The sequence below is a fragment of the Nomascus leucogenys genome, chromosome 22a, assembly GCF_006542625.1.
Source record: "Nomascus leucogenys isolate Asia chromosome 22a, Asia_NLE_v1, whole genome shotgun sequence".
NCBI lineage: Eukaryota > Metazoa > Chordata > Mammalia > Primates > Hylobatidae > Nomascus > Nomascus leucogenys.
In genome coordinates this window covers 131,107,221-131,126,505 of record NC_044402.1, presented here as the reverse complement: position 1 = coordinate 131,126,505, position 19,285 = coordinate 131,107,221, and the positions used below count along the sequence as shown (strand labels likewise).

Here is a 19,285-nt window from a genome sequence, read left to right as displayed (position 1 = left end):
TAAAATATGACACAACAGCCTGGCATGTGGTAGGATCTCAACTTTCAAGCTGGTTGGTCATATCCACCTATCACACAATGATTTTCCTCCTGATGTTTTGAAGGGAGATTTCCACTCATATTATTGTTTTGACATTATGTTAAAAAAAAACTCTCAAATTTTAGCCTCATCTCCCCACTCCAGGCATTGACTGAGGGGACAGAGGGCAGGATGACAGAGTGGCACCTAATGGGGCACCTTTCAGGGTGGCATCTGTCTCCCTCTCTGCCAACTGCTTTGCTTCACTTTTTCACTTGAGCTTTCTCTGCTGCTAAAAGGGAAGCTTGGTGTGGGGGGTTCTAGAAGAAACTGCACATTGAGAGAGGAGGGATAAAGAGAGATTGACGAAGCATTCAAATATACAGTTAGATAGAAGAAATAAAACCTGGCGTTTTCAATAGATCAATAGGGTGATTATAGTTAACATGAATTGACTATACATCTCAAAATAGCTAAAAGAGAATAATCTGAATGTTCCTGGCATCAAAAAAGGTAAATATTTAAAGTGATAGATATCCCAATAACTCTGATTTGATTATATGAAAGTATCAAATTGTCACACGTGCCCCCAAGTATTTCTATCTATTATGTAATAATCAATCAACAAAAAAGAAAGTGCACATTACTCAGGGAACCCTGCATGAGCACATGACTGGGGCACTGGGGATCTGGTTCCACTGAAGCAGGTATTGAGGATCTTAAAATGAACTGCTGGCCAACGTTAAGGCTCCAGTACTAGCTCCATATGCCAATTAAGAAAACTGACTTATTACTCACAGTACAGAATATTAAATATTAAATGTTTAATTATGAAAAACATATCGATCACTGCTTTTTACCTCTTTTTCTTCTTCTTTTCAAAGGTCCAGTGTTGGCTTTTCTTCCTGAAAAAGCTGAAAAACAACATAAATGTCTCTTTACATTGCAAATAGTAGTGTTTTACAAAACCACCATTCAAATGCAACTTTTCAGGATCCTGTCTGGAACTTAAAGAAAAATATCAAACGCCTAGATCAGGAGTCGGGAACTTTTTTTGTAACGGGACAGATAGTAAGTAGTTAAGGTTTTTCAGTTCATAACCTCTGCTGTGACTACTCAACAGTTGTGACATGAATGCATCAAAGGATGCGACAGTGACTGTGTTCCAGTACAACGTTATTTACAGTCAGCAGGATAGATTTGCCCTGCAGGCCATACTTGGCTGACCTCTGATCTAGACTTGGTTACAACCACGATGCTTGACTGAGATGCATCCTATATTTCTCTATTAATATCTCCAAATCATTCCAAATAAATTTGAAACAGTATTTTACCTGCTTCCCAAGCAACAGGAGGAGAGCAAGAATGAAGTTGAACACGTATTCAGTGCTTGTCTTATGCCAGGAGCTATCCTTAGATCTTTGCCTCTATTAACCAACTTCATCTTTACAACAAAATCTATTAAATAGGCACTAGTACTATCTTCACTTTACAGATGAGGAAACTGATGATCAGAGATAAATATATAAATTAAAGTGTTGGCAATTTTCTTTGGGAAAGAGTCAGAGATAAAAAGTAGAAACATAAGGTCTCAAGACAGACCTCACGGTAGACTCTACCGGTCAGATAGGTAAACTTGGAAGGTTTTGTACTGAAAATGGTGAGGAAAATGACCAAGGACTTAAAAACTAACCCAGTGAAGGCTATTCAAGAGGAACTTGTAGAAATTAAGGCACAAGGCCTAAGAGTTGTATGGTTAAAGATAGCACAAAGGATTGACTTAAAAGATATCTCAGGGCTGGGCCCGGTGGCTCATGCCTGTAATCCCAACACTTTGGGAGGCCAAGGCGGATGGAGTTCTGAGGCTGAGGTCAGGAGTTCAAAACCAGCCTAGCCAACATGGTGAAACTCCGTCTCTACTAAAAATTAAAAAAAAAAATAGCTGGGCGTGGTGGTATGTGCCTGTAATCCCAGCTACTCGGGAGGCTGAGGCAGGAGAATTGCTTGAACCTGGGAGGCGGAGATTGCAGCGAGCCAAGATCGTGCCACTGTACTCTAGCTTGGGCAGCAGAGCGAGACTCCATCTCAAAAAAGAAACAAACCTTGGAAGCGTGTATCTATGTGTTGATCAGTGCGTCCAAACAAAGAGCCAGTCATTCCAGATGTATGTTTAGATCTGCATCATTCAAACGTGTTTGCTGAAGTCAGGGACACAAAGTGGATGCTCTTTCTTTCTAAAGGTCTGTGCCCATTATTCTGTGCCCATGGCTGGAATCATAGGGTGCGGATTTGGGTCCTGCAAGCCCCAGGAGAAAAACTCCTCCAGATACTCAATCATGAATGCTCCTTCCTTTAAGCAAATTATGACCAGATTAGGCTGGAAAGGCATCTTTCCTTCAATCTAGCATAAAGAAACCTTGGGATTGATGATACTGTATTTTCTGGACCTCTGTCATAACAATTACTTAGAGGTTTTTTTTTCTTTTTTTTTTTTAATTATACTTTAGGTTTTAGGGTACATGTGCACAATGTGCAGGTTTGTTACATATGTATCCATGTGCCATCTTGATTTCTTGCACCCATTAACTCGTCATTTAGCATTAGGTATATCTCCTAATGCTGTCCCTCCCCCCTCCCCCAACCCCACAACAGTCCCCGGCGTGTGATGTTCCCCTTCCTGTGTCCATGAGTTCTCATTGTTCAATTCCCACCTATGAGTGAGAACATGCAGTGTTTGGTTTTTTGTCCTTGTGATAGTTTACTGAGAATGATGTTTTCCAGTTTGATCCATGTCCCTACAAAGGACATGAACTCATCATTTTTTATGGCTGCATAGTATTCCATAGTGTATATGTGCCACATTTTCTTAATCCAGTCTATCGTTGTTGGACATTTGGGTTGGTTCCAACTCTTTGATATTGTGAATAGTGCCGCAATAAACATACGTGTGCATGTGTCTTTATAGCAGCATGATTTATAGTCCTTTGGGTATATACCCAGTAATGGGATGGCTGGGTCAAATGGTATTTCTAGTTCTAGATCCCTGAGGAATCGCCACACTGACTTCCACAATGGTTGAACTAGTTTACAGTCCCACCAACAGTGTAAAAGTGTTCCTATTTCTCCACATCCTCTCCAGCACCTGTTGCTTCCTGCTTTTTTAATGATGGCCATTCTAACTGGTGTGAGATGGTATCTCACTGTGGTTTTGATTTGCATTTCTCTGATGGCCAGTGATGATGAGCATTTTTTCATGTGTTTTTTGGCTGCATAAATGTCTTCTTTTGAGAAGTGTCTGTTCATGTCCTTTGCCCACTTTTTGATGGGGTTGTTTGTTTTTTTCTTGTAAATTTGTCTGAGTTCATTGTCGATTCTGGATATTAGCCCTTTGTGAGATGAGTAGGTTGCAAAAATTTTCTCCCATTCTGTAGGTTGCCTGATCACTCTGATGGTAGTTTCTTTTGCTGTGCAGAAGCTCTTTAGTTTAATGAGACCCCATTTGTCAATTTTGGCTTTTGTTGCCATTGCTTTTGGTGTTTTAGACATGAAGTCCTTGCCCACGCCTATGTCCTGAATGGTATTGCCTAGGTTTTCTTGTAGGATTTTAATGGTTTTAGGTCTAACATTTAAGTCTTTAATCCATCTTGAATTAATTTTTGTATAAGGTGTAAGGAAGGGATCCAGTTTCATCAAGACAAAAATGGTACCATCAGACATTTACTGATAATTCACATGTCAAGAGGAATCATATCCCAAGAAAAAGCATGCTCTACCGCACAAGATGCAGCCCTTAGGAAGTTTATTAAAATATTATGGAGATACATGGAGAGAAGAGATGACTAAACCCGTAGAAAAGAATTATAAACTTGGCTATTGAACTGAAGGTTTCCCCCCAACCCCTCCACTTTTCTTTTTTGAGACTGAGTCTTGCCCTCTTGCTCTGTTGCTCAGGCAGGAGTGCAGTGGCATGGATCTCAGCTGGCTGCAACCTCCATCTCCCGGGTTCAAGTGATTTTCCTTCCTCTGCCTCCCAAGTAGCTGGCATTGTAGGTGTGCGCCACCACACCCGGCGAATTTTTGTATTTTTAGTAGAGACGGGGTTTTACCATGTTGCCCAGGCTGATCTTAAATCCAGGGCTTAAGCAATCCACCTGCCTCAGCCTCCCAAAGTGCTGGGATTACAGGTGTGAGCCACCACACCTGGCCTGAACTAAAGGTTTAAAAAAAAACATGTAAAATGTGGAAAAATGGAGACCTCAAGGAATTAGATGAAGCTTTTTTACCACTCGTTCCTTGTTTCTCAGACAAAATTGCTCTAGATTGATCAGTTTCAAAGACCATGATTGGGCCAAGTGTGGTAGTTGATGTGGTTGCCACAGTAAAATGTCATCCACACAGGGGTGGCTCTGTGTGGGACTCTCCCTCCTGTCACTCATGATGCTCAAGTTGCAGATGCACCCAGGAAAACTGGCCACTTCTAACTCTTCTCTCCTCCTTCCCCCAACTCTCCCTTCTCCCCACAGTTCCATCAAAAGACACTTGTGTTCTGTCTGCTTTCTTCTTTCTCGTAAAGTGGTCAAACTGGAGATCCAGCTCTGGCCATAACCTGGGTCTGTTCAGCCCTAGCCATTATTGGTCAATGTATATTCTCTTGCTCTCAGTTTATCTCTGTTTAAATCCTTCTTGGACTGCAGGGATTTCCTTTCAATCAAAACCTATTGAGGGCAAACAACTTCAGGGCAAAACACCAGAAGCTCATTGCACTGCTTCCCAGCTCTTGGCATGGAGACATCTGGGCTGAGGAGCAGATCATGTGTAATAAAGTGCTGCAGAATTACAGTAGTAGTACTAGGATGTATTAGCAGAAGCCTCAACATCCAAGAATGCCACAATAGGAGTCCAGCACTCCTATATCCTAAGGCAAGATGCCAGTCAATATGCAAAGAACATGGTAGGGGATTGGGAGCCTGGTTCTGCCAGCATCAGCCTTCCCAATCTCCAGGCCTTATGAGAGAGGCCACATTTCTCTGGAGAGAATTGTCAGATACATTCTCTCAAGCCAAATGAGGTTTAAAGACATCTAAGCAGGATATGGACCTCTGTCCCTGGGAATGTCAGGGAATGAGAGACTCTCAGACTCACCTCTGAGAAGCGTAAAGGTGAAGGTCATGGCTAGCGGGGTCAAGGGTGCCAGAGGGCTGAGCTGGGAGCCAGCAGGGGAACAATGAAGAAGCACGATTCCCATGGTCTGGTGCAGACCTTGTGGATGGGAGCTGGACTAGGTGTTTTTAAGAGATACTCTCACTGAGGGAACAGCAGTGGGTTGTGTATCTTCTAGAAGGACCATCCAGTGTCATAGATGAACTAGAGAGGATAGCTTAGGAGGAAAGAGAAAAAAAAAAAAAAAAAAAAAGAAGAGAGAGAGAGAGAGAGAGAGAGAGAGTCTATATGAAGTTGTATGGCCAGAGAAAGTTTTAGGTGTCAAAACTCTTTTAGATGACAAATTTGTCTGTAAATTTGAACAGGATAACAACAGGGCAGTCTGGCAGGAGATGAAGTCTGTCTTCTCTGCTTGCCTCCTCCTTCATGCACCTTTCTCCTGGCTGAAAAAGCAGCTCATCAGAGTTTCAGAATCATCTACAAATTGCACAGGGAGGAGGCTTTGCATTTCAGAGCCTCTATGTGGTGGAGGTGGGGACTGAAGAGCTGACTTAGTAGAAACAGGTGTAAAGGTCTTAAAATGAACGTGAGGATGCTGAGCTGCTGTTCCAACCCTTCCAGCCAGCGACACTGCGGAAGAGGCACAGTCTACAAGGGCTCTGTGCTGATGATGCAGGAGAGGGGGCTGTCCATGGTTTTTACCAAGTTCTGTAGGAGATCCACGGAATGAGAAGCCACATGGGAAGCTGGGATGGGCCTTGGGCAGCCAGTCTAGTCTAACTGACTTAATTTCACTTCACAGGTGAGTAAACTGTAATTTACTTGGGGCAGACCCAAGTCCACACAATTACCACGTGGTGATGGGCAAGAGGAGGAACAGCTACATCACTTGTGAATTCCATAGGTTTTGTTTGTTTTGTTTTTGTTTTTATGCCAACAACTATTTCCAGCCTTGAAAGTTATCAGTTCAGCAGAGGAAGCACTGCAAGCAGCTCCTGGGCCCTGGGGTATGGTTGCAGATTCATCACCTAGCTACTTGTTTCTGGTGTTATCATCTTTTTTTCCCTGACATTTTGGAACTTGACTAAATCTGACATATTTCTCAACAGTAAGTACAGCTACATAAAGCATTTAGGAAAAAAATGTTTCTTACTAAGAGCATGAGAATTTAGATGTTATTTATTTAAAATGTTTTTTTTTTTTTTTTTACCTCTTCGTTGCCATCTTTTCTTTTGGACTTTGTTATTCAGAGTTAAATGTTTTCTAGGTCTGTCTTTCTTTCTCCCTGAGAAAATAGGAAAATATAAATATAGATGGTGTAAAAAACTCACATTATATATAATAGTGCTTTCAAAAATTTTATTTAGCTATAACTTTTCCAGAGCCTAACACACAAAGAAAAATATGTAACACATAGCCTTGCAATTACCAAGCCTTTGATGGTTAACCTGGGTTCATCCTAGATTTTCTTTTCTTTACCATGACCTTAATCCAAATTCATTTGCCTCCCCCCAATATTAATTTTAAAAAGAATTTATGACAGTTTCATTTATATCCCAAAGAATACTGTAAGAATAATAATAATGAGGGCTAAGACTTAAGTGGTTATTATGTGCTAGACACTAACACAAGATATTTACATCTACTAATTCATTTACAAGATACTTTTACTACCCCTATGACCAATGAAGAAACTTCAGCATACGGATATTGCAAAATGAAGTGAAGCATTGCAGATTTCCTCTGGTTGTAGGCAGAAATCAATGGCAGCAATGCAAGAATTTGGACTGTCCTGCTCATTATGATGGTGAGACACTAGCCACCATCTTAGCCCTCAGTGAAGGCTTTGAGGCTGAAAATACAGTGAAAATGACCAAAGACCTTATTCACATAGGTTTGGCCAAAAAATTAGGATCTAAGAAACTAACCTAGAGATTATTGTCCAAGGGGAACTTGTATAGAGATGCAAGTCCCAGAAAGCCTTAGGGTTAGGATTAACAAAGGGTTGATTAAAACCCTATTTCAGGAATATGCTGTTAGATTCAGCAGGTGTTGGGGGTAGGTAGAAAGACAGTGAGGTATGTGGAGGAGCATCTCATGAGTGCCATGTTTAAAGGTGCTGATCCTTTCCTTTCCTGTCCTGTCCTGTCCTGTCCTGTCCTGTCCTGTCCTGTCCTGCCCTGCCCTGCCCTGCCCTGCCCTGCCCTCCCTCCCTCTCCTCTCCTCTCCTCTCCTCTCCTCTCCTCTCCTCCCTCCCCTCCCCTCCCCTCCCCTCTCCTTCCCTTCATCCTTCCCTCTTTCCCTCCCCATGCCATCTCCCTGTATTTTTCTTTCTTTCTTTATATGGCCTGGCCACAATTTGAACTTGTCCAGCCATAAATATCTTAGACAAACAAAGACTCTTTTTCTGTTCGTCTATGTCTTTGGTCCTGTTGTAGTCGCCTTTCATCAAAGTCCATTGAGGACAAACAAATTAGAGGTATACAAGTAGTTTAGTTCAGTTTACTCGAGCTCTACTTACGAGAAGATTTGGGGCTTAAGATCTGCTAATACTATAGAGCTCTTGGGACTTCCTTTGTAATTATTCTTTGCAAATTATCTTGCTCAAATACCCCACAGGTGGTGATGTGGCTATTCTTGGATTTCCTATCCAAATACTAATGGTTAACACCATGTTATAGAAGTTGAGTAAAGTGTTCCTCCATCCTTAAGGGAACTGAGAAGACTTCAGCTTCAAGGTAACTGATCTTCACCTTCAGGAGTTTGAGGAAGGCAGAGACATTTATAGACTCAATCCTAGAATGTAGAGAGGGTATGAAGAGTCATAATTCCTATAGGTCTCCCTAGGGAAAGGAGGAACTCACTTAGTTCTTCTCGAGAGATATTCTGTCTGGGAGAATCACTTGGATGGATGAGCTGACCCCAGCAGGAGTGTAGTGTGGACCTCCCAGAGGTGGGAGACTGAGGGAATTGGTAAGCAGCCAGTAAAGGTCCTGAATTAGGGGAACTTCGGTTGAGAGTTTCTCTCTAAGTTAAGTGTCTCTGAAGAACTCACAAATGAATACGGCTCATGCATCCACCATATCTAGGAGACACCAAAATCTATAAGGTTGGTGCAAAAGTAATTGCAGTTTTTGCTATTCCCATTTTTTTTTAAAAGGCAAAACTCACAATTACTTTTGCACCAACCTATATACTAGGAGGGCCATTCCTGCTCCTGTCCACTTCCTTCTCCCCCTCCTCCAAGACCCAAATTAGCTGAAAGCAACAGACACTGAGTGGAGTTGGAGAGGAAGTGTAGATAAAAGTAAATGCTGACTTCACCCAGCTTCCCTACCACATATTTCCAGTTTTAATATTGTATCAGCTCAGGCTTTTTAATATTAAATGAGATATTACTGCTAAAAGAGACTAGCATAGCTCTAGGGCTTACCTAAGACTTCATCCATTGGCAAGAAAAGAACTATTTGAGAAAACAGGTTTGAAAAGGAAGTAGAAGGAATAAATGTGATTTCTGCTTAGACTTAACAAATCCAAGTATTTTAATAAAATAGTTAAAGTAGAGAGGCTTCCATAGAAACCAGTGAAAACATGAAGGAAAAAACATCTTAGACCTGGGTAAGTACAAACTGGAATATAACCAAGATGACAGATAGGTATAGAAATAAAAATGATAGAGATGCTAGAAATATTATATGCATATACTTATTTATAGTAGAGTTATATTTAAAGTTACTTATACTTGAAAATATATCATTTACATAAACATATGTATCTATGTATATGAGTGACAGACAAATAATCAGAAGTAATGGGAAAAAATACATCCAAATATGCTTTAGCTCTAGAGGAAAAAGTGCTACTATCTCTACAGTGCCATATCAACTTGCCAGAAGTATTTTGCAAGATGTAAAAATAAATAAATAAAAGAAATAAAGTATGCAAGAGAAGCATACGTAGAATGGGAGGTGGAAGGAAATAAAAGAGAGACAAAGAAGAGGAAGAAAAGGAGGAAAGAAAAGGAGGAATGCAATAAGCATAAAATTCACAAGATCTGATGAAGAGAATGGATTGTCACATCTTTTTTATCTTCACAGTGTGGCATATGCTCTGATTGAGTTTGGTTCACTGCCTGTAATCCCAGCATTTTGGGAGGCCCAGGCAGGTGGTTCACCTGAGATCAGGAGTTCAAGACCAGCTGGCCAACATGGCGAAAGCCTGTCTTTACTAAAAATAACAAAAATTAGCCTGGCATGGTGGTATGCACCTGTAATCCCAGCTACTCGGGAGGCTGAAGCAGGAGAATTGCTTGAACCTGGGAGGCAGAGGTTGCAGTGAGCTGAGATATAGCACTGTACTCCAGCCTGGGTGACAGAGCAAGACTCCATCTCAAAAAAGAAAAAAAAATAATAAAATAAAATAACCCCGTGTTTCTCAGGCTTAGAACTGATGTGGCACCAGTACTGTGACTTCCATGTAATTGATTCAAGTTCTCTCTGTCTGTTTCTCCATGTTCTGTCCTGGACTGTATTAGTTACAACACACCTTTCTAACACTTCCTCCTGTTTCCTCATTTCCTAATCAAGGCTGGCATGTCTCTGCCCACATATCTCTGTAATGCATCTCAGCTTCCAGCTCTTGTCCTTGCCAAAGAGTCTCAGGTGACAAAAAGGCTGGATCTGAATCAGTGGAGAGTCTGAGTTTTCATCCTCATTTAAGGGAATCTGACTTTGGAGGCAAACATAAAGGGCAAGTAGGCATATTGCTATTTGTCACCTATAATCATTTCTTCTTCCATAAGAATAGACTTACAGCTGAACCAAGGACTGCCTGGCCAGCATTACATTCCTCAGCCTCACTTTGCAGCTAGCTCTGGCTGTGTGACCAAGTTTTGGCCAATGGGATGTGGGCAGAAGACTTTTGAGTCTTTCTATTAAAATAAATAAATGGCTGCTTCTTTTGTCAATTTTTTTTTTCATTCCCACTGGTTGGGAGACAATGTCAACCAGATCAGCACTTGTGGACCCATAGTTGGAAACTTCATGTTAAGGAAGGCAGACTGCCTACCACTTCTGGGCTCTTAGATTGTTTGGTTTAAGCCACTGTATTTTGGGATCTGTTTGTTACAATGACTTAGCTGGTACTCTAAATAATCCATTAGGTCTGAAGCTACCATGGCCCATAGGAGATTTTGAGGCTGCAGCAAAGATGGGGTCTGGCAGGAAGAACAGGACCACAGCGAGTTCAAAGGAGTAAATCCCCACATTTCTTCTTACCTCTTTGGAGACCATTTACTTTAGATCTATGTCTTCTCTTTTTTCCTGCAAACAGAAAAGAAAGAAAATAATCCTTTAGAACTATAAACAAAGATTTACACACTTTATATGTCAAAGTTTCCAAGTATTTAATTTTGTTTTCCTTCTACTTTTGTGGGGCTAAGTCCTCGGCTACCAACATGCCATCTTGGTTGTTGTCATGCAGAAACCAATAACCACAAAGCAACCTGTTTTTACACAGTGCTAATCATTTACACTATGCTTGTACATATCCATATATGGTCTTATCATTCACAATAAAGAAAGTTTTTAAAGTAGCTGAAATCAAGCAGAAGGTGACAGCAGCAGCAGAAGAGTACCAAGAGGGTCAAGCAATAGTAGGTCTAAGAAATCACCAGTGGTGGCCGGGCACAGTGGCTCGTGCCTGGAATCCCAGCACTTTGGGAGGCCAAGGTCGGTGAATCATTTGTAGGCCAGGAGTTTGAGACCAGCCTGATCAACATGGCAAAATCCTATCTCTACTAAAAATACAAAAATTAGCCTGGAGTGGTGCCATGTACCTGTAGTCCCAGCTACTTGGGAGGCTGAGGCAGGACAATTGCTTGAACCTGGAAGGAGGAGATTGCAGTGAGCTGTGATTGCGCCACTGCACTTCAGTCTTGGCAACAGAGCAAGACTCCGTCTCAAAAAAAAAAAAAAAAAAAAAAAAAAAAGAAAAGAAATAAAAAAAGAAAGAAATTACCAGTGAAGTACACTTTGTGGAATTCAGAGGCATGCTTTGAATAGCTAAAGCTGTAATTGTGTTTATAACAGCCAGAATTTAAGAAATAAGTAGAAAAAAAATCAGAGAAATGAAGACAAATTTAGAAGGCAAATAAAGGAGATTAGGCATTTCAGAAATTAAAGTGAAGAACATAGATTACAGAAATAGGTAAAGGAAACAGGAAACTTTAAGAACGATTAAACAAATTAGAAAATAAGCTGGGCGCAGTGGCTCACCCCTGTAATCTTAGCACTTCGGGAGGCCGAGGCAGGTGGCTCACCTGAGCTCAGGAGTTTGAGACCAGCCTGGCCAACACGGCGAAACCCCATCTCTCCTAAAAATAAAAAAATTAGTCGGCATGGTGGCAAATGCCTGTAGTCCCAGCTACTTGGGAGGTTGAGGCAGGAGAATCACTTGAACCTGGGAGGTGGAGGTTGCAGTGAGCTGAGATGGCTCCACTGCACTCCAGCCTGGGTGACAGAGTGAGACACTGTTTCAAAAATAAAATAACATAAAATAAAAATTAGAGAGAAAATAATCAATGTAAGTGAACAAATTATTGGAGTTCCCAAAGAAGAAAATAAAATAATAGAAAAAATACTTGATGAAAAAAGTTTGTGGAATTATAATATAAATTGAAATGTATACATCAAAAGTACCTATCTCTTCAACCTGTCACAGAGAAATTGACCCAAAACAGCCAACACTGAGATATATTTCCAACAAATTTATTGGACTTTAAAGATAAATAAATAATTGAATGGGCAGTGTAGGCAAAAAGTTATTTTCAAGGGAGACTTATTGGCCACAGAATTTTCCACAGCTACATTTAATGCCACAGGAGAGTGGAGAAAAACCTATAAGATATTTCTAGAAACAAAGAATGAGCAAAGTATTTTTCAGGTCTAAAACACAAACACATAATTTTGAACAGAAAAATTCTTAGAATGTAGTTTCTGAGTCCTTGTTGAGAAAATTACTAGAAGATATACTTCAGCAAACCAAGGTGGAACTGAAAAATTCTGGCAAAAGGGCCAAAACAAAAGTGGGCAGTAGGGTGACAGATGAGAATATGAAATGCATATGCTCTGACAATATAGAAATAGTATAATAACAAAAAATATGAGGAGAAGATTTAGATGCAGGGGCTCATGCCTGTAATCCCAGCACTTTGGGAAGCATAGGTGGAACGATCACTTGAAGTCAGGAGTTTGAGACCAGCTTGGGCAACCCAGCAAGACCTCATCTCTACAAAAAACTTGAAAAATTAGCAAGCTATGTTGGTGCACACCTGTAGTCCTAACTACTCTTGAGGCTGAGGTAAGAGGATCACTGGAGCCCAGGAGTTAGAGGTTGCAGCTAATATTGCACCACTGCCCTCTAGCCTGGGTGACAGAGTGAGACCCTGTCTCTAACCAAAACGAAACAAAACAAACAAACAAACAAACAAAAAACAGAGAGGAGAGAGCAAAAATAGGCTGTAGGGCAAGTTCTTTGTTTATTTTATAGGTAGGAATCCAAAGGTATTGTGTTGACAAATCCTAGAGTGGATGTAAAGCAAGGTTAATGGCTGAAAGGTAAACATGGTAATGTCACGGCCTAAAATTGGCTGGGAGAGGAAAAAGACTGGACAGTGGAATGGCACACAGGCTGATTTTATAAATCTTCTGCGTAGGAAGCTAAAGGATACTGTCTAAAATAGAGCACCAAAGCAATCATATAAAGGTAATCCTAAAAGTAATCACTAGAACAAAAATGCAAACCTTCTTTAAATTGGAAGTATACACTCCTAACCTCTGAAAAAATAGGAAATGAGTGTGGGCTGCTTACCCATTCATTTATTTCAAGGGAAAGACTCAGAGGCGGCTCACATATCTTCTTTTTATATGCCATTGGTTAGAACCTAATGACATGGTCAGAGCGAACTGTAAGGAAGGCTGAAAGTATCTTGATATGGTTTGGCTCTGTGTCCCCACCCAAATCTCATGTTGAATTGTAATCCCAGTGTGTTGGGGGAGGGGCCTGGTAGAAGGTGATTGGATCACGGGGGCAGATTTTCCCCTTGCTGATCTCATGATAGTGAGTTCTCACAAGATCTGGTGGTTTACAAATGTGGCACTTCAGCAGCCAGCACTGGGACTCACAACTGCCTAACACGCTAAGTTCCCTGGGCAGGGGAAGGGTGGCATCCATCTCTGTAGCTCCAGGCCATGCTTCTCCTCTGCTGGAGCCAGGGAGGCTGGATGGCTTGGTCCCAAGACGTGTTCCTCACAGCCCAACACACTGGCTGTGGCCTACTGCAGCCAGAGTGCCTCTTCAGGCTTGACACTGACTCATCCTTCCACTGGGTGGGGCTTCCCTGCAGGAACTCCAATAACTCCAGCCAGAGGCTCAGGGACAGAACCCAGATCTCCTTGGGCCTGAGCCCATAGCGGAAAGGCTGCAGTCTCCATGAACCAGCAGACTTAGCCTTTCCTCCTGGTAGTTCTGAGGAATCCGTGCAGCCCAGACAACTGGGTTTCCCCCCTGCAAAGCACACCTCCTACACCAAGGGACAGTCAATGTGCTTCATTGAATAAAGCCTCCAAGAAATATGGGACTTTGTAAAAAGACCAAACCTATGATTGATTGGAGTACCTGAAAGAGATGAGAAGAATGGAAACAAGATGGAAAACATACTTCAAGATATTATCCAGGAGAACTTCCCCAATCTAGCAAGGCAGGCCAACATGCAAATTCAAGAAATACAGAGAACACCACCTAGATACTCCATGAGAAGATCAGTCCCAAGACACATAATCATCAGATTCTCCAAGGTCCAAATGAAGGAAAGACTAGAGAGAAAGGCCAGGTCACCTACAAAGGGAAGCACATCAGACTAACAGCAGACCTCTCAACAGAAACTCTACAAGCCAGAAGAGATTAGGTGCCAAAATTCAACATTCTTAAAGAAAAAATTTTCAATATAGAATTTCATATCCAGCCAAACTAAGCTCCATAAGTGAAGGAGAAATAAAATCCTTTTCAAACAAGCAAATGCTGAGGGATTTTGTTACTACTAGGCCTGCTTTGCAAGAGCTCCTGAAAGAAGCACTAAATAAATAAAGAAAAAGCCAGTACCAGCCACTGCAAAAACACACTAAAATATAAAGACCAGTGACACTATGAAAAAACTGCATCAACTAGTGTGCAAAATAACCAGATAGCATCTTGATGACAAGATCAAATTCACACACAACAATACTAACCTTAAATGTAAATGGGCTAAATGCCCCAATTAAAAGACACAGACTGGCAAACTGGATAAAGAGTCAAGACCCACTGGTGTGCTGTATTCAGGAGACCCATCTCACCTGCAAAGACATGCATAGGCTCAAAGTAAGGGAATGGAGGAAAATTTACCAAGCAAATGGAAAGCAAAAAAAAAGCACAGGTTGCAATCCTAGTCTCTGACAAAACAGACTTTAAACCAACAAAGATCAAAAAAGACAAAGAAGGTCATTACATAATGGTAAAGGGAAAAATTCAACAAGAAGAGCTAACTATTCTAAATATATATGCACCGAATACAGGAGCACCCAGATTCATAAAACAAGTCCTTAGACTCCCACATAATAATAGTGGGAGACTTTAACACCCCACTGTCAATATTAGACAGATCAATGAGACAGAAAATTAACAAGGATATTCAGGACTTGAACTCAGCTGTGGATCAAGTGGACCTAATAGACATCTACAGAACTCTCCACCCCAAATCAACAGAATACATGTTCTTTTCAGTGTCACATGGTACTTATTCTAAAATCGACCACATAATTGGAAGTAAAATACTCCTCAGCAAATGCAAAGAACTGAAATCATAACAAATAGTCTCTCAGACCACAGCACAATCAAATTAGAACTCAGGATTAAGAAACTCACTCAAAACCACACAATTACATGGAAATTGAACAACCTGCTCCTGAATGAATCCTGGGTAAATAATGAAATTAAGGCAGAAACTGAGAAGTTCTTTGAAACCAATGAGAACAAAAAGACAATGTACCAAAATCTCTGGGACACAGCTAAAGCAGTATTAAGAGGGAAATTTATAGCACTAAATGCCCACATCAGAAAGCTGGAAAGATCTAAAATCTATACCCTAATATCACAATTAAAAGATCCAGAGAGACAAGAGTGAACTAATCCAAAAGCTAGCAGAAGACAAGAAATAACTAAGATCAGAGCAGAATTGAAGGAGACAGAGACATGAAAAACTCTCCAAAAAACAAGGATCTGGTTATTTGAAAAAATTAACAAAATAGATAGACCACTAGATAGACTAATAAAGAAGAAAAGAGAGAAGAATCAAATAGACACAATAAAAAAATGATAAAAGGGATATCACCACCAACCCTACAGAAATACAAACTATCATCAGAGAATACTATAAACACCTCTACACAAATAAACTAGAAAATCTAGAAGAAATGGATAAATTCCTGGAAACATACACCCTCCCAAGACTAAAACAGGAAGAAGTCAAATCCCTGAATAAACCAATAACAAGTTCTGAAATTGAGGCAGTAATTAACAGCCCACCAACAAAATAAAGCCCAGGACCAGACTGATTCACAGCTGAATTCTACCAGAGGTACAAAGAGTAGCTGGTACCTTTCCTTCTGAAACTATTCCAAACAATTGAAAAGGAGTGACTCCTCCCTAACTCATTTTATGAAGCCAGCATCATCCTGATACCAAAACCTAGGAGAGACACAATAAAAAAAGGAAACTTCAGGCCAATATCCCTGATGAACATTGATGCAAGAATTCTCAATAAAATACTGGCAAACTGAATCCAGCAGCACATTAAAAAACATATCCATCATGATCAAGTAGGCTTCATCCCTGGGATGCAAGGCTGGTTCAATATATGTAGATGAATAAATGTAATCCATCACATAAACAGAACCAAAGACAAAAACCACATGATTATCTCAATAGATGCAGAAAAGGTCTTTGAAAAAATTCAACATCCTTCATGTAAAAAACTCTCGGCTGGGCATGGTGGCTCATGCCTGTAATCCCAGCACTTCAGGAGGCCAAGGTGGGTGGATCATGAGGTAAGGAGATTGAGAGCATCCTGGCTAACATGGCGAAACCCTGTCTCTATTAAAAATACAAAAAATTAGCCAGTCGTGGTGGCGGGCACCTGTAGTCCCAGCTACTTGGGAGGCTGAGGCGGGAGAATGGCGTGAACCTGGGAGGCGGAGCTTGCAGTGAGCCGAGATCATGCCACTGCACTCCAGCCTGGGCAACAGAGTGAGACTCCGTCTCAAAAAACAACAACAACAAAAACAACAAAAACCCAAACAAACAAAAAAACTCTCAATAAATTAGGTATTGATGAGACATACCTCCAAATAATAAGAGCTATTTATGACAAACCCACAGCCAATATCATACTGAATGGGCAAAAGCTGGAAGCATTCCCTTTGAAAACTGGCCCAAGACAAGGATGCCCTCTCTCACCACTCCTGTTCAACATAGTATTGGAAGTTCTGGCCAGGGCAATCAGGCAAGAGAAAGAAATAAAGAGTATTCAAATAGGGAGAGGGGAAGTCAGATTGTCTGTACTTGCAGATGACATGATTTTATATTTAGAAAACCCCATCATCTGAGCCCCAAAACTCCTTAAATTGATAAGGAATGTCAGAAAAATCTCAGGATACAAAATCAATGTGCAAAAATCACAAGCATTCCTCTACACAATCAGTAGGCAAGCAGAGAGCCAAATCATGAATGAACTCCCATTCACAATCACTACAAAGATAATAAAATACCTAGGAATACAGCTAACAAGGGATGTGAAGGACCTCTTCAAGGAGAACTACAAACCACTGCTCAAGGAAATAAAAGAGGATATGAATAAATGAAAAAACATTCCAACCTTATGGATAGGAAGAATCAATATCATGAAAATGGCCATACTGCCCAAAGTAATTTATAGATTCAATGCCATTCCCATCAAACTACCATTGACATTCTTCACAGAATTAGAAAAAACTACTTTAAATTTCATTTGGCATCAAAGAAGACCCCATACAGCCAAGACAATCCTAAGCAAAAAGAACAAAGCTGGAGGCATCAGCCTACTTGACGTCAAATTATACCACAAGGCTACAGTAACCAAGACACCAGGGTACTGGTACCAAAACAGACATATAGACCAATGGAACAGAACAGAGACCTCAGAAATAACACCGCACATCTACAACCATCTGATCTTTGACAAACCTGACGAAGACAAGTAATGGGGAAGGGATCTCCTATTTGATAAACGGTGTTGGGAAAACTGGATAGCCATATGCAGAAAACTGAAACTGGACCCCTTGCTTATGCCTTACACAAAAATAAACTCAGGATGGATTAAAGACTTAAAATGTATAACCCAAAGCCATAAAAACCCTGGAAGAAAACATAGGCAAAACATTGAGGACACAGGCATGGGCAAAGACTTCATGACAAAAATGCCAAAAGCAATTGCAACAAAAGCAACAATTGACAAATGGGATCTAATTAAACTAAAGAGCTTCTGCACAGCAAAAGAAACTATCATCAGAATGAACAGGCAACCTACAGAATGTGAGAAAATTTTTGCAATCTATCCATCTGACAAAGGTCTAATATCCAGAATTTATAAGGAACTTAAACAAATTTACAAGAAAAAAACCAACAACACCATCAAAAAGTGGACAAAGGATATGAACAGACACTTCTCAAAAGAAGACATTTACGTGGCCAATGAACATGAAAATAAGCTCACCATCACTGAACATTAGATAAATGCAAATCAAAATCACAATGAGTTACCATCTCCCACCAGTCAGAATGGCAATTATTAAAAAGTCAAGAAACCACAGATGCTGGTGAGGCTGTGAATAAATAGGAACGCTTTTACACTGTTGGTGGGAATGTAAATTAGTTCAACCATTGTGGAAGACAGTATGGCGATTCCTCAAGGATCTGGAACCAGAAATACCATTTGACCTAGCAATCCCATTACCGGGTATATACCCAAAGGAATATAAATCATTCTACTGTAAAGACACATGCACACGTATGTTTATTGCAGCACTATTTGCAATAGCATCGTCATGGATCCAAACCAGATGCCCAACAATGATAGACTGGATGAAGAAAGTGTGGTATATCTACAAAATGGACTACTAGGCAGCCATAAAAAGGAATGAGATCATGTGCTTTGCAGGGACATGGATGAAGCTGGAAGCAATCACTCTCAGCAAACTGACCCAGGAACAGAAAACCAAACACTGTATGTTCTCACTCATAAGTGGGAGTTGAACAATGAGAACACTTGGACACAGGGAGGGGAACACACTAGGGCCTGTTGTGGGGTGGAAGGTAAGGGGAGTGAACCTAGAGGACGGGTCAATAAGTACAGCAAACCACCATGACACATGTATACCTATGTAACAAACCTGCACATTCTGCACATGTATCCCAGAACTTAAAAAAAAAATGTGGCACTTCCCCTTAGCTCACTCTCTCTCCTGGGTTACCATGGTAAGATGTTCTTGCTTCCCCTTCACCTTCCGCTGTAATTGTAAGTTTCCTAAGGCCTCCCAGCCATGTGGAACTGTGAGTCAATTAACCTCTTTTTTTAAAATAAATTACCCAGTCTCAGGTAGTTCTTCATAACAGTGTGAGAATGGACTAATACAGATAGTCTCAGCTAGGTAGCCACTAGCTAGTTGTAACCACTAGAAGAAAAATGCAGATCTTCCTTAGTATCAGAAGTACACACATGCACATAAAATGCATAGAAGACAGAAAGCAGAGTGTTGACTTTTAAAAAATCCAAATCCCTAGAGTATATAATATAAACCAATGTGAGTAAAACAAGATCAAACATCTTGGTTCTATCAATAAAAGTAAATGGGCTTAAATCACTTATTTAAAAAAGAAATTTTGAGAGATTGAATTACAAAGTAAAACCCAACATTTTATCATGTATAAAAGACTCATTTCAAAACATATAAAACATTGAAAATAAATATATAGGCAA

General features: G+C 40.5%; 1 protein-coding gene across 4 annotated transcripts in view; it reads right to left on the bottom strand.

Moving 5' to 3' along the window:
- The window catches only part of SP100 (SP100 nuclear antigen), a 127,225-nt gene that overhangs the window by 37,608 nt on the left and 70,332 nt on the right, over positions 1-19,285 (bottom strand). For all 4 annotated transcript variants that reach the window (XM_003274719.4, XM_030802389.1, XM_030802390.1 and 1 more), the window contains 3 exons: positions 10,455-10,499; positions 6,389-6,463; positions 879-923 (listed from right to left, as the gene is read on the bottom strand). In XM_003274719.4, the coding sequence (XP_003274767.2) occupies positions 879-923; positions 6,389-6,463; positions 10,455-10,499 (165 nt within the window). The remainder of the gene's footprint in view (positions 1-878; positions 924-6,388; positions 6,464-10,454; positions 10,500-19,285) is intronic.